Genomic DNA, 13,069 nt, shown 5'->3' with positions numbered 1-13,069 from the left:
ATATATATATATATATTGTTGTTGTTGTTTTTTTTTACATGAAGTTTAATGTGTTCAGTTCAGTGTGACCCCAAAACATTTTTTTACATTTACGCTGTTAGAAACATATTTGAATGTGTTGACACAACTGTTTTGTAAGCAGATGCGAGACTAAAGGATGCTTCTTAAATATCATTTGCATGAGTAAAAAATACTGCATTATCCACATAAATTTCAATATTGACATTTGGGTGTGCATTAACCAAGTCATTAACATAAAATTGAAATAAAAGTGGACCTAGAATAGTGCCTTCTGGGAACCCCGTAAAGGGATTTCGTGCCGTTGGTGCAGACACAACACTTTCGATTGTAAAGATATGACTTTCCAAAGAATTGCTTCTGAGAAATTCAAAGAATATTAAAAATGTTGTTTTTAAAGATTCTTTCAGAATGATTTGTGGACAATACATGCTTTTCTCTTTAAACACAATGTTATTCTCACAATACTCTCACTACTCAAATGTTACCTAATCACTCTGCAGGAAATACTAGTGATCTGGACCATATTTTAAAGTTAAAAAAAAAAATGTTTTAAACTTCAAAATAATGGTCCAGAACACTAGTAATTCTAGGTAACACAAGTATCAGACGTGTTAATGTTGTAATAAATATTTAACTGGCCATTCTTTATAATTGACCATAGTTAGTAGTTCTTAATGATGCTGTTCTCTTCCAATAATTATTGATTACCTAATAACATCCTAAATTTGCCAGGACTTACTAATTAGATAAGCTGGTTTCAGTAGTTCAGTAGTTTCATAGTAGTAGCTGAAGTGTTATTGTAGTGCTATTCATTTGAGCTGTGTTACTTTCTGCAGTTAGAGCATCTTTCCATAGTGTTACCCAATATAGTAATATCATTTTGAAAAGTCATTAGCCAATATTAGATTTTTCTTTCTGATGTATAAAGCCTAAGCGCTTTCTTTTGTACTGCTAATCTTACGTTACGTCAGATTAAAAAATGAATTCCAAGAGCTACGATCAACTGAAAGAAATGCAATAGTTTTTATTAAATTATATCGCTTTCAAAGGCTCTATTTATTTATTTATTTGTGAATGCATAGATGTAGTTGAGGTTTGATGGTTTCAAATAATTGAAAAACCTAGTGAGGTTTTTACCTCACATACATTGGTGGTTTTACAGCGTGGTTGGCATTTCTCACAATCCCTCCTGAGCTGATATCTTCCAGCATTTGGTCAGTATCACCAAACAGATTATCTCAATCCCGGTGACAGAACACAAAACAGTAATCCGGCTATCTCCCATAGCTGGAGTTACTGTCATCAAACACAAAGTATATAGTGCATCACAGCAGCCAGTGCGTTCTGCTCCGCACAAGCACACATTGGTGCTTTAGCACAGTATTTGCTTTGGTTACATGGAAACCTCATTAAATATTTGGCATCCATTTCAGAAGCAAAGCCACTAATCAGTAAAAAGCCTCATTTGTCTCCAGAGCAGGATCCAGTGACTGAGAGTGTGGATTTCAACGGTCTATCGCAGATGGAAATGTCAAGCCTGTCTTGTAGTTCACACTCTGACAATACAGTTGCTTTTCACTACATTTACTTTGCACAGTAATATCAGAGATATTGTAATACAGCCAAATTCATGCTTTAGGAGCAAAAACATGAACCATGAGAAGAGTTACTATACTACAGAATGCTAGAACTTGCTCTCCTTTTCCCATTCGCCACAGGATGTGGTATCATCGCTGCAGGATCGCCTCTCTCTACGCTACATCGAGCATTTTGCTTTGGTGCTGGAGTCCGGTGGACTGGCTCAGAATCAGAGGCTGCATCTGCTCCAAGAAAACCAGCCACTGTCTCATGTGAGTTTACCTTTACCTATGCTTTACCTTCACTCTACAGTTCAAAAGCTTTAAAAACAACTTTCAGTGTGGAGCACAGAGGTACTTTGCACCAACATTCTATGGTGAGTTAAAAACCCTCCGGGGGTTATAGAGATCATACAAATATTTACAGTATAGTATTTAGAAGTTTAATTTGATTTAGTCATATTTATGTCTGATTTTAATGTTATCCAGCATGATTTTTCAAATATTCCAAAAAAGCATATCGTGCCTCACTGGAAGCAAGAGCATCTGACCATCTGGACAAGGCAGTTCAAATGCTCAGTCACTAATTCATTTATTTCATTAGTGGCAGAAATTTAATTTTCAATTTAATTAAATTATTCCAAATCCTAAAATGTTGGTTTAAACTGCATTTTGAATCATGGATTTTTTATTTAGCGTGGTCTTAGACTCATGGACGCCGTTGCATATGAATATACATTAATAGAACTGTGGTTGTATAGGATAATCAATTAAATTTGGTATGGCTGCTGGCAGCACATCACCTTTCTATCATAAGGAATGCAATGTGCCAATTTAGTACTGGAATGTTTGTTAGTGTTTTATTTCAAACATGTCTTTCATTCTGTATTTTCAGGTAGTTCACAGGACCTACTTCCAGGGAATGAAGTGTCTTTTCCGTATTTGCTTCTTCCCAAAAGACCCTGCAGACTTATTGAGGAGAGACCCCGCTGCATTTGAGTACCTCTACATACAGGTGGATTTAGCCATGAACATTTACATATTTAGAAACAAATGAGTCGTCTGATATTAATCTTTGTGTACTTTGTTCTCACAGAGCCGAAATGACGTCATTAAGGAGCGGTTTGGGGTGGACTGGAAGTCTGACGTCACGCTTAGGTTGGCAGCCCTTCACATCTACATCACTGTGTCGATTGCGAGACCCAATCAGAAGATTTCTCTAAAGCACGTTGAGTAAGTCTTTAAAACAGTCACGACACCCTGAAAAAAGGAAATTGTATTCATTTTTATTAAACCTTGAGATTTTAAATAGTATAGTATAATTAAGATCTGTTCACACTAAGATGGATGTTTGAAAATTCAGCGCACTAAACATTTTATTTGGAATGAATGGAAGTTAATGTGTGTCAAAAATGCAAAGTTGCCCACTGTTGTCTTTGTGTTTTCTAGCAACATTTGAACATATGTTGAACATATATGTTGGTGTAAATATGCATTTAGTCTAACCTTTTCCAAAGAAGCATGCATTAGATTTTGGATGAGCACCCTAAGCAGCATATTTTTTCAAACCAGTGACAGGTGACACTCATGAAACCTTTAAAGAGCACTATAAAGTCTTGCAGCCGGTTGCATGCTTTGAAGACTAAACCCACATCATTATCTTTAGGAAAGAATGGGGCTTGGAACCTTTCCTTCCTTTGACTCTGTTGCCAACCGTCAAGGAGAAAAACGTCTGCAAGACTCTCTCACAGCTGTTGAAGACATACCAGCATCCTCCACCAGCTGGTAACAAGGTATATATGGTGACAGAATATTTGGGGCAAATACACACTCTAAAAAATATCCTTAAAAATGGGACCCAATGTACTGTATTTCTAAGAATTTTCCGTATTTATTTTAAATTTTACACTACATTCCGCTATGTTTTAGAGTTAACTGAAATGTCTGTAGAATTAATGGATAATGCCCTGGCAGAAAATGGACTTTCTCGTCAAATGTGAATCAAGAAACATGCAACAAAGAAACCTTTTATCAATCCAGTCTAATGCATAATTTTTTCGTGTTTGTGTATGCCCTAAGAGCATAGTTGATATGTGTAATGTTGGAATAGATATATGCAAAACAGAGTGCAATTAATTCTCCATACTAATCATTGATATACAAAGCAGAGCTTATAGAAGCAAAACATTGCCCTCTGCTGGCCAGAATATCACCCTCCATTCACTTGCACAACTCACCATTCTTATTTTCTCTTTATCTGTGTTTCTATGCAGGTTTCTCCTCTTCAAGGGAAACTACAGTACATGCGTGTCTTGAATGACCTTCCACCATTCGGAGGCTTCTTGTTTCACACAGTTGGCTTGGTAACATGAATCTGAGATAGCTTGTCAAACAATAATCAAGACATTTTTACAATGATTTCATGGTTTTACAAAAATGTTGCAACCCTTAAGAAATATAATTTGCCTCTCCTCTTATTAAATTTCTTTTTTTATCTATTGAAAGGATGAGAAGCAGTCAGCCACAACATTGTTGGTTGGGCCTAGACATGGTATCAGTCATGTGATTGATCTGAAGAACAACCTAACAACCGTCTTAGCAGAGTTCAGCCGCGTAGGCAAGGTCCAGCTCTTCAGAGAGCATCATGGAGTAGCCCGGGTTGAGGTGGTTATTCTGGACGCAAAGGTGTGGAGAAAAGCTCTGAAACACTATTGCATTATATAACGTTCTTAAATGAAATACTATACTAATATCTGTTTCCATATTATATTGTAGCCCTTGGTCTTATTAATGGAGTGGCCAGATGCCTCAAACTTTGCCTGTTTGATATCTGGCTATTATAAGCTATTTGTGGACCCTAAAAGGACAATCTACTGCAGGGTACCTGGTCAGCCTTACATGATCAAGGCAGGTATGTTAGAAATCTTATTGTTATTGTTGTAATTTCATTACAATACAACAAAGTCATTCCATGTAATTTTCTGACAGTGCATTTGCTTTGCTTTTCATCTTTCACTGACTAGCTAAAGTCAAATATGTTGCATTGCATATGCAGTTTGGGACTTTTCAAAATAAATCAAATGTAAAAATGGTGAGAAAATGTCCATGGTGACATCTAAAATATAAAACACAAATTGAATCGCTCATTAAAATGACTTGATCAAGTTGCTATCAAAAGGAATCTCTGAAGATATATTATAAGGATTTATCATGGCACTCATTCATAATTCCAGTTTGATCCCTCCATCTTTTTGAACTCTCCATCCTCATCTTGAGTCAGTTTATGCAAGCGTAACTGAAATGCTGATCAAGATTAATTCATATTTCCGGAAGTTGACTATATTTTGCATCATGCAACTAAACCATGTATTGGATGTTCGCATCTCCTGTGGTCTGCCAAAGAGAAAGATCACAGCATGCCATCACATCCCACAAGGCTCTTTTCCATCTCTGAGAACTCTATTCAACAGACTCACCTTTGTCATCTGGACTCATTGCCATCCATCATGTTTTCTACTCGTTCAACCACTCAGACAGTTCTGTCATTTAGATTCCAGAAGCTCCCATGCCCAATTCCGCTCCGGAGCCACTGTGTCAAGTGGGAGTCGGCGAGAAGAGAGAGAGGGGTCGTCCAGAGAGGCAACACAGAAGGCATCAGCATCACCCATATCTCAGCACCTTGGCCTGTGTCACATCCATTTAAAAGAGCAACAACAGCTGCAAGAGCTTCAGATACAAGCTGAACAGGAGCTTGACATTAATGAGAACCTTATCTCGCAGGTACAGAGTCGTTCACGCACAAAGTCAGACCCCACTCTAAAGAGCAGCGAGTCAGTGGCTGAACAAGACGGTCCCGTTGATGACAGCTCAAGCTTCAGGAACAGAGCAAAAACAATGGAGCCTTCGCAGAGGTTTTTCTGTGACTCCTGCAAGGCAAAACTCCAAGCTGAAGGTTTGATCTCAGACATGGGGGAGGCAGGAAGGCTCATTTTGCAGCAGTGCACAAATGCATGCTCTTCCCGTGAAGGAGGGGCTGTTGATCTCATTGCCTTACCGCTACCTGGGAATGAAGAAGACGAGGAAATGGATGATGGAGGAGGAAAGTTGCAGCCTCCACCTCCTGCCATAGCGGCACCACCTCCGGGGTTTCGCGATAACAGCTCTGACGAAGATGACCCGAAAAAGGGTCGGAAAGGACTCAAGGCCTCTGCTGCTGTGGCAGAGGGTCGAGAGGACGTCCCTGTAACACTGATTGATAACGTGAGCGCTAGGACGGTTCAAGACCACGCTCAGGAGTTAGACGATGCATTAGTGTCCACCCTCCAGGCGCTGGAAGCACTAGCTGCATCGGAGGATTACCCACACCATCACCAGCAGACACCACAGACAGCAGGTGGACATACGTACTATTAAAAGTGCTGGTTCTTTACATGTCTATGAGTAAATTAATCTTTAGAAAGTCAAGCAAACTGTAGTCATTAAAAACTGGTTGTTTGTACACTTAATTATCTTAAAATTACAGAAGCCTAACATACAAAGTTACATGGTCCCAAAACAACTATCAGTGCAAAATAACAAACTGCATCCGTGTATTAACATTTGGTTTTTTTTTTTTTTATTTAAATTTTGACTTATAATTCTTAATTAGAACATGCATTTTGTCCTTATAAGTTTGCTTACCTGAAGTGACCTTATGAGATTTCTAATGAGCATGGTTGTGTTTTCTTTCTGTTCCCTTACAGGGCTGATTGTGCTTGCTGCCATAACCCCTGAATCATCCCTAGACTCTGGACATGAGACAAATTCATCAGAGCTGACTGATGTGTCTGAGATGGTGTCTGCCATGAAGCAGCATCAGAACCAGGCCTATCTGCTTGCCCACCATATCAACAAAGAGCGACTTTTCAGTCGGCGAGATTTCCCCTTGACAATCCCAGGCTGTACCACACAAGCAATTGGTGGGGGGGCTTTTTCAGTGAGTCAGATCCGTAGCGGGTGTCCACCAAAGCCTGTCATCTTAAGTAAGACTGTGCCCTTGAAAGTATGTCCCAATCAAGGAATTAGTCCCTCTGACAACTCTGTGGAGCAGCAGAAGAGCCATGAAACAAAAAGTGAGAAGGATATAGAAAAAACAGAAAAAGGCCCTGTCAAAGAGTGCTTGGAAAAGCCTGAGCCGCAGACATCTGAGGAACTCAAAGCATCAGAACAAGAGAGTGCTCCCAAAGTCATCATCGATCAGTTGCCTCTAGCTGATGAAGAAAAAACAAGCTCCATTACCTCAGAAGGTATCCAGGAAAAAGATTCTGGTACAGTCGTCCTAGAAACCAGTATAGCCTTACCTGTTCTCTTGCCTGTGGATAGAACTGCATCTGCTAAGATTTGTCCTACAAATATGTGCCAAGATGCCGAGAATGCCTCAAGTGAGACCACTAAGCCTTCAAGTTCAAAGGGCCTTCTGCCAGCTGCTGACTTGTTCTGCACCTGTCCTGTACGACCAGAGCCTGGCCCGCAGGTGCGTCTGAAAGATCCACAAGCCCAAAAAGTGGTGGTGTTTCACTCATCGTCACCCACAGATGATGAGCGTCTCCGTGCCAAAGGACTTCAGTTAGCTAACAACAAAGAGAACGCTGCGAAGACACCTGATGCAAGCTTGGCTAAGCCCAGCACCCTGCCCCCTACCAAGTACTCACCAGTTATGCCTGTTAAAGTAGAACGGAAAGAGACGTCAGAGTCAAAGGCAGAGAACTCCCAGAGTAAAGCCCCTGTGGAACCACAGAAACCTGCTAAAAGTTTGCCTGTTCTGGTAGACCCAGCTCTTGTCCTAAGTTGTGCGGAAAAGGGTGCAACTATCCCAGGAGCCGAGTATAAGAAACATGCAAATAACAAAGGCAAATCCCAGCGTAGTACTCCCTTCCTGAGTTTTAGGAACTTAATTTCAGCCACTTTTCCAGCACGTTTGCGCAGAGAGACAGATGAGCGTCGAGCTCAGCTTCAAAAGGTCAGGCAGTATGAGCTGGAGTTCCTGGAGGAGCTTCTAAAGCCTAAAACATCACAAGGAGAGTTTATACCACAGGGGTCCTCTCCTGTTCCCTCATTTACCCCATGTGCCTGCCAGCTGCGCACGAGTCCTGTACAGAAAGTTCCTGGGATCTCACGAGAACAGAGACGCAGCTGTGACTGCAAGAGAATGTGCCGCGGAATGCGTCTCCCGGATACAGCTGTTGGTTCTGCAGCAGACCAGAGAGGACGAGAGAGGGCAGTCTCCAAAACACCCCCAACAATTCCAAAGTCTCCACATGCTCAAGGAGAACAACGAAAACCCCAGACTCTGGAAATCAAAACCACTCGAATCCGCTCCACAAGCCTAGAGTCAAGGGAACCCAGAGATACACCCACGTCGTGTTTGCCTACGTGCGCTACCCGTTCAGAATGCATGGGTGCGCCACAGTACAAAAAGCTACAAAGGAGATATAGCATAGGGGAGATTGATAATAATGATAGCACCCCCCTGTATGCTGAGGTTAAAACGACAAAAGCAAAGAGCCTTGAGAAAGAAATGGAAAGAGTCAGGGCCACTGGACTCAGACTTCCAACTCCAGTGGAGCCTGTACATACTAAAGATGGGGATGCAAAGAAGAAGGGGATATTTTTTATTCAGGGAGAGGAGCTTATTCAGGAAAGTCGTGAGGGTACCGCTGAGGTTCTGGGGTTGCCAAGTGAGGATACTGAGGACAGAGAAAAATGCTGCTCCTTCTGCTTTTGTTATCGCAAATGTGAAGCTGCAGATGAGAGCAGTGAAAAAGATGAACTATCTTATTCCATCCCCCTACAGGTTTTGCCTGGAATGCACCTAGACTCAAGGGCAATGCCAGTAGTCAGCAAAACACTTCAGGTACTTGATGCAGAGGATTGCAGTGGGGAGGAGGAGGAGGAAGAAGAGGAGCCACAAACACAGAGGATTGATCTGCGAGCCTGTGGGAACCTGGAAACAAGCCTGGCAAGGGTACAGTCCTTGCAGGGCAAAACATTCTCGCTACCTGATGGATTCCTAAATGCACAACTTGATGGCAATGAGCTGCTCTCTATTTTACGGCAGTGTGCCAACAGTCCCCAAATCGAGGGTGAACCTCGTATCCCTCCTGCAAAACTGGCAGAGTACAAGCAAGAACTCGCAGTCCGTTTTAAAGAGTTCAGGGCATCGTGTAGACGAGTGGCAAGCGTTGAGAAAAGTCCCTCACGAATGCTAAGTGCTGTCACAGCTAGTTTCCAGGTGCTGTGCAACCTTACTCAAACATTCATTCGGCTGGTCAGGGGTGTTCGATCTGAAACTCAAAAACTACAGCTTTTACGTAAGGTAGAGGAGGTAGCTGTTAACTACACCCTTCTTCTTCGTGCTGCTGAAGAGGCAATGGGACATTCAAGTAGCCTCCCCAATAAGAGCGCAAGTCCTCAACTGCACACATCCACTAACATGGGCTCTCTTAATCGCTCTATCAAAACCTTGCCCAGCAAGTGATGACTCATTCACACATGAGATTGCGGGGCAGGCCGGAAAGACCCTCCGGCAGGAATCATTCATTGGTTTACATTTTTCCTCGCCTTTCTGTTCGTCGACGGCTAAATTCTATGACCGCATAACTATCTACTGTTATATGTTAATGAAGGTGGTGCCAACTTGTACCAACAAAGGATCTTTTACATTATATGTGCACAGAAGTGAGGAAAAAAATACAGCTGATCCTGTGCATTATAGATGAACAACAGGGCTGTTCACTCTCATGTTCTTAGAGAAAAGGTACTGTGAAATGGACTTAGTTTTTGTATATTTAGTTGTTCCTATATTTACATAACAAAGTGACTGTCTAGGGAAGGGCTGGTGGGGTTATTTTGTGTCCTAAAAATGGTTTATATAATACAGTATATTATGGAAAAACTATATTATCATTATTGCAATTGCTGTAGAGACATTATAGCTATATAATCTATAACACATGCCCTGAGGGTGGCAAAATATATGTGACAGAGAATTAAATGGTAACAGATTTTGTAAATTAGGTAGAGAGAGAATTGGTTATTTGGTAATGTGCTTGTTTTTCAATTTTGTTTGTTGTGACATGAAATACTCCCTTTTCACAATATCGCATTCACAATTTCTGGATTTGTATCTCTGTAAGCGTCTGAACTGACACTTTTTTTAATGAATATTTATGAACACAAGAGCCCACTAACAAGATAGTGGAAGGAAACACCTGCCCAGGGCAGACAATGTAGCAAATTTAAATTCACTGGAATATTAATTAAAAGGATACAATGGTTGAGCTGAGACCAAGATGAAAAAAGGCGCTCCTGTTTGCTAACACACACACACACACACAAAAAAAAAAAACTCTCGCTATCACCCCCACAAACTCATCCAGGTCCATACCTCAAACATGTAATGGCAAACAGTGGCATCGTTTTTTATATTGGAGGAGTGGGCTGAGCTCATGATACCTGCATAATTTAGCGCAATCACTAAGCTACTGCTTGTGTATATAAAACAAAACCATTTGCGTTCCACGTATAGCCTATATAAGTACACAGATAACCAATGTTTCACAATATTTTTTGGAATATTGCATTGTTTTACTTCTATCTCATTATTTGAAATGTCTTCTATGTAGAAAACTTTATTTTTGGATTTTCATGTGAAGTCATCCATTGTGCTCTCTTGAGAACATAACCCCGTCCCCATCCACACACACACACACAGAATAGTTTTATATGTATTTTAATAAAACCAACTGCTGTCTTATGTCTGAAAACTTTTCTGTCTCCTCTTCCAATCTAGGATATCAATGGTCTTATAATCGATATAAGGCTCTGCTACTGTGACATTTAAACAATTATCATCATCATTTTGGTGTCTTGCATGTTACTTTAAAACAGAATTGGATAAAGTGGGCTCTGAGAAGCCAGCAACTGAGAGACTGTTCAATGCTGGATCTAGATTAACCTATATCATTAAAAGGTCAATTAGAGGACAGATACAATCTAGTGTAATAATTATTCTACGCTCAACAAAAATACTGTAAAGAACATGAGATATTTGTGAAGCTTCGAATCATTTTGAGAATAACTAACATTGCAAATATTTATCAAAATAACTTTTTCTTTTTAAAGAGAGATCACCTGTATCTTATGATTTATAGTAGTATGTACCAGAGACAAATAGTTACTATATTTTAGAGTATAATATAGCATGGAACATGTTTATTTTTATAAAATACATAATAAACAATATCCTCATGTTTATACTTTTTTTTTTCTCAGACATACTTTCTGTCAAAGACTAGTTGCATTGCCAAAATGAGATTTGTCACTGTGCTTCATTTTTGTTGTATGTGTTCATATTTAGTTCTTTGTGTTCTTGTCAGTGTTTTTGCTTCACTGTGGTCTTTTGTGTGTAAGGTCATGTTTTAAAGCAATAAAGACTATTAAAAGTTTTTCAGCTTAGTTTTGGCTATGAGATTAACTGAATCAACCGATCGAATTCATAATGAGTGCTCTGAAAAAAATGTCTATATTATTTATATACACCCTTACTGGTAACACTTAATTAAACACACTTTTAAATAATTTGCTAACTATTATAGTTATTTCATAAATGTAGTTGTTTAGTTAAATACAAATAGCGAGTTCTTCATTTATTAACACTGTAATTAACACTTTGTTACTGTTTAATTAGCTCAAATGTAAAGAGTTAGATCATGTTTGTCACCGTTTGTTAACCATGCATAACTAATGTACAGTATTTTAAACCAGTAGTAGAGTTGTTAATGGTTATAAGGAGTAACTGGGTTTCACTTAAGGTCATGAAAAATACTGAATTGCCATTAATTAATTGCTTTAAACCTACCATTATTAAACATAAACTAGTAATAGTAATTCACTTCATACATTAACATTTTACTACTAATAACTTTTGAATGATTTCATGAACCATTAATAGTTGCTTTACTGGTTTACAATCAGACTGATTTCATTGTTGATATGTAGGCATTTATGTAACATTTACAAAAAGGTACTTTTTTTACATTTAGATGCTGCCAGTACAATGCATATGTACATTAAATTTATGATCAACAATATTAAGTAAAGATTCATAAGCATTTGTACATCTGTATGTGAATGATTTACGTTTTAGATGCTGTTGATACATAATTATTGTATGGTTTTTTGTCCGCAAACATCCATATGTACTCAAATGTAGGCCAACATTGAAGGCTATGTGAAATACATAATCACATTATCACACTGTTACACTTTTAAAAATAAAGGTGCTTTGAAAGGTTCATCACAGTGATGCCATAGAAGAACCATTTTCTTTTATGGCATCGTGAAGCATTGAGTGTAAAGCTGCATTCCGTAACTTTTTGGTTAAATGATCCAAAATCAATTGAGCAAGAATATAACCAATCTTGATTCAAAACGGTAAGTTTGTAATAATGTTTGCTAATTTGAATGGTTGTCTTTGTCATGTCTGTACATAAAGAATGGAGTCCCGACTATTCGGCTATATCCCGAGTGAGTCATTTGTAGCAGCTGGAATAATTGCATTTGTCATTTTGAGACAAAAGTCTTAAACAGTGCATGATGGTAAGTGACTGAAATTAGATTATATTCCTGTTTTAAATGTGCATCTGATTACATATGTGTGGGATTACACTGCACTTATAAAACATTTAAAAGAAAATTAGTTCTAAGGAACATTAAATTGCTTTTGGAGGGTAAAAGAACAATTTCTTTCGATGACATTGGACTACTGAGACAATTAGAGATTAGAGTGTGCAGAAACTGAAATCTATAGCTAATGCACACTAAATACACATATCCACGCAATATTGATTTGAGAGCAAAGTATAACTAGATAAAAGTTGGCTTGAGAAAACCTGATCAGAAAGTTTTAAAAAGTTGTAAAAGTTTTAGAAATTGTAGAAATTTTGTGGTTTTCAGTCCAAGAAAGGTTGCATGTAGCTAGCATGATTAGCATGTTGCTAGCATGTTGATAACTTATTTAGCATGTTACTAGCATGTAGCTAGCATGATTAGCAAATTACTAGCATGTTGCTAGCATGATTAGCATGATTAGCAAGTTACGAGCATATTGCTAGCATGTTTTAGCATGATTAATGTTGCTAGCATGATTAGCATGTTGCTAGCATGTTGATAACTTATTTACCATGTTACTAGCATGTAGCTAGCATGATTAGCAAATTACTAGCATGTTGCTAGCATGATTAGCATGATTAGCAATTTACGAGCATATTGCTAGCATGTTTTAGCATGATTAATGTTGCTAGCATGATTAGCATGTTGCTAGCATGTTGATAACTTATTTACCATGTTACTAGCATGTAGCTAGCATGATTAGCAAATTACTAGCATGTTGCTAGCATGATTAGCATGATTAGCAAGTTACGAGCATATTG

General features: G+C 38.9%; 1 protein-coding gene across 1 annotated transcript in view; it reads left to right on the top strand.

The window, feature by feature from the left end:
* Positions 1 to 10,995, top strand: part of frmpd3 (FERM and PDZ domain containing 3) — a 46,430-nt gene extending 35,435 nt beyond the window's left edge. Inside the window, 9 exon segments of the mRNA XM_073821192.1 lie at positions 1,455 to 1,588; positions 1,740 to 1,871; positions 2,494 to 2,613; positions 2,695 to 2,831; positions 3,265 to 3,391; positions 3,872 to 3,961; positions 4,104 to 4,509; positions 5,149 to 5,991; positions 6,341 to 10,995. Coding sequence (XP_073677293.1) covers positions 1,455 to 1,588; positions 1,740 to 1,871; positions 2,494 to 2,613; positions 2,695 to 2,831; positions 3,265 to 3,391; positions 3,872 to 3,961; positions 4,104 to 4,509; positions 5,149 to 5,991; positions 6,341 to 9,114 — 4,763 coding nt within the window. The 3' untranslated portion in view covers positions 9,115 to 10,995.
* The last annotated feature ends 2,074 nt before the right edge of the window (positions 10,996 to 13,069 follow it).

This window comes from Garra rufa, chromosome 16, assembly GCF_049309525.1.
Source record: "Garra rufa chromosome 16, GarRuf1.0, whole genome shotgun sequence".
Classification (NCBI taxonomy): Eukaryota; Metazoa; Chordata; class Actinopteri; order Cypriniformes; family Cyprinidae; genus Garra; species Garra rufa.
This window is presented reverse-complemented; position numbering and strand designations above follow the sequence as displayed.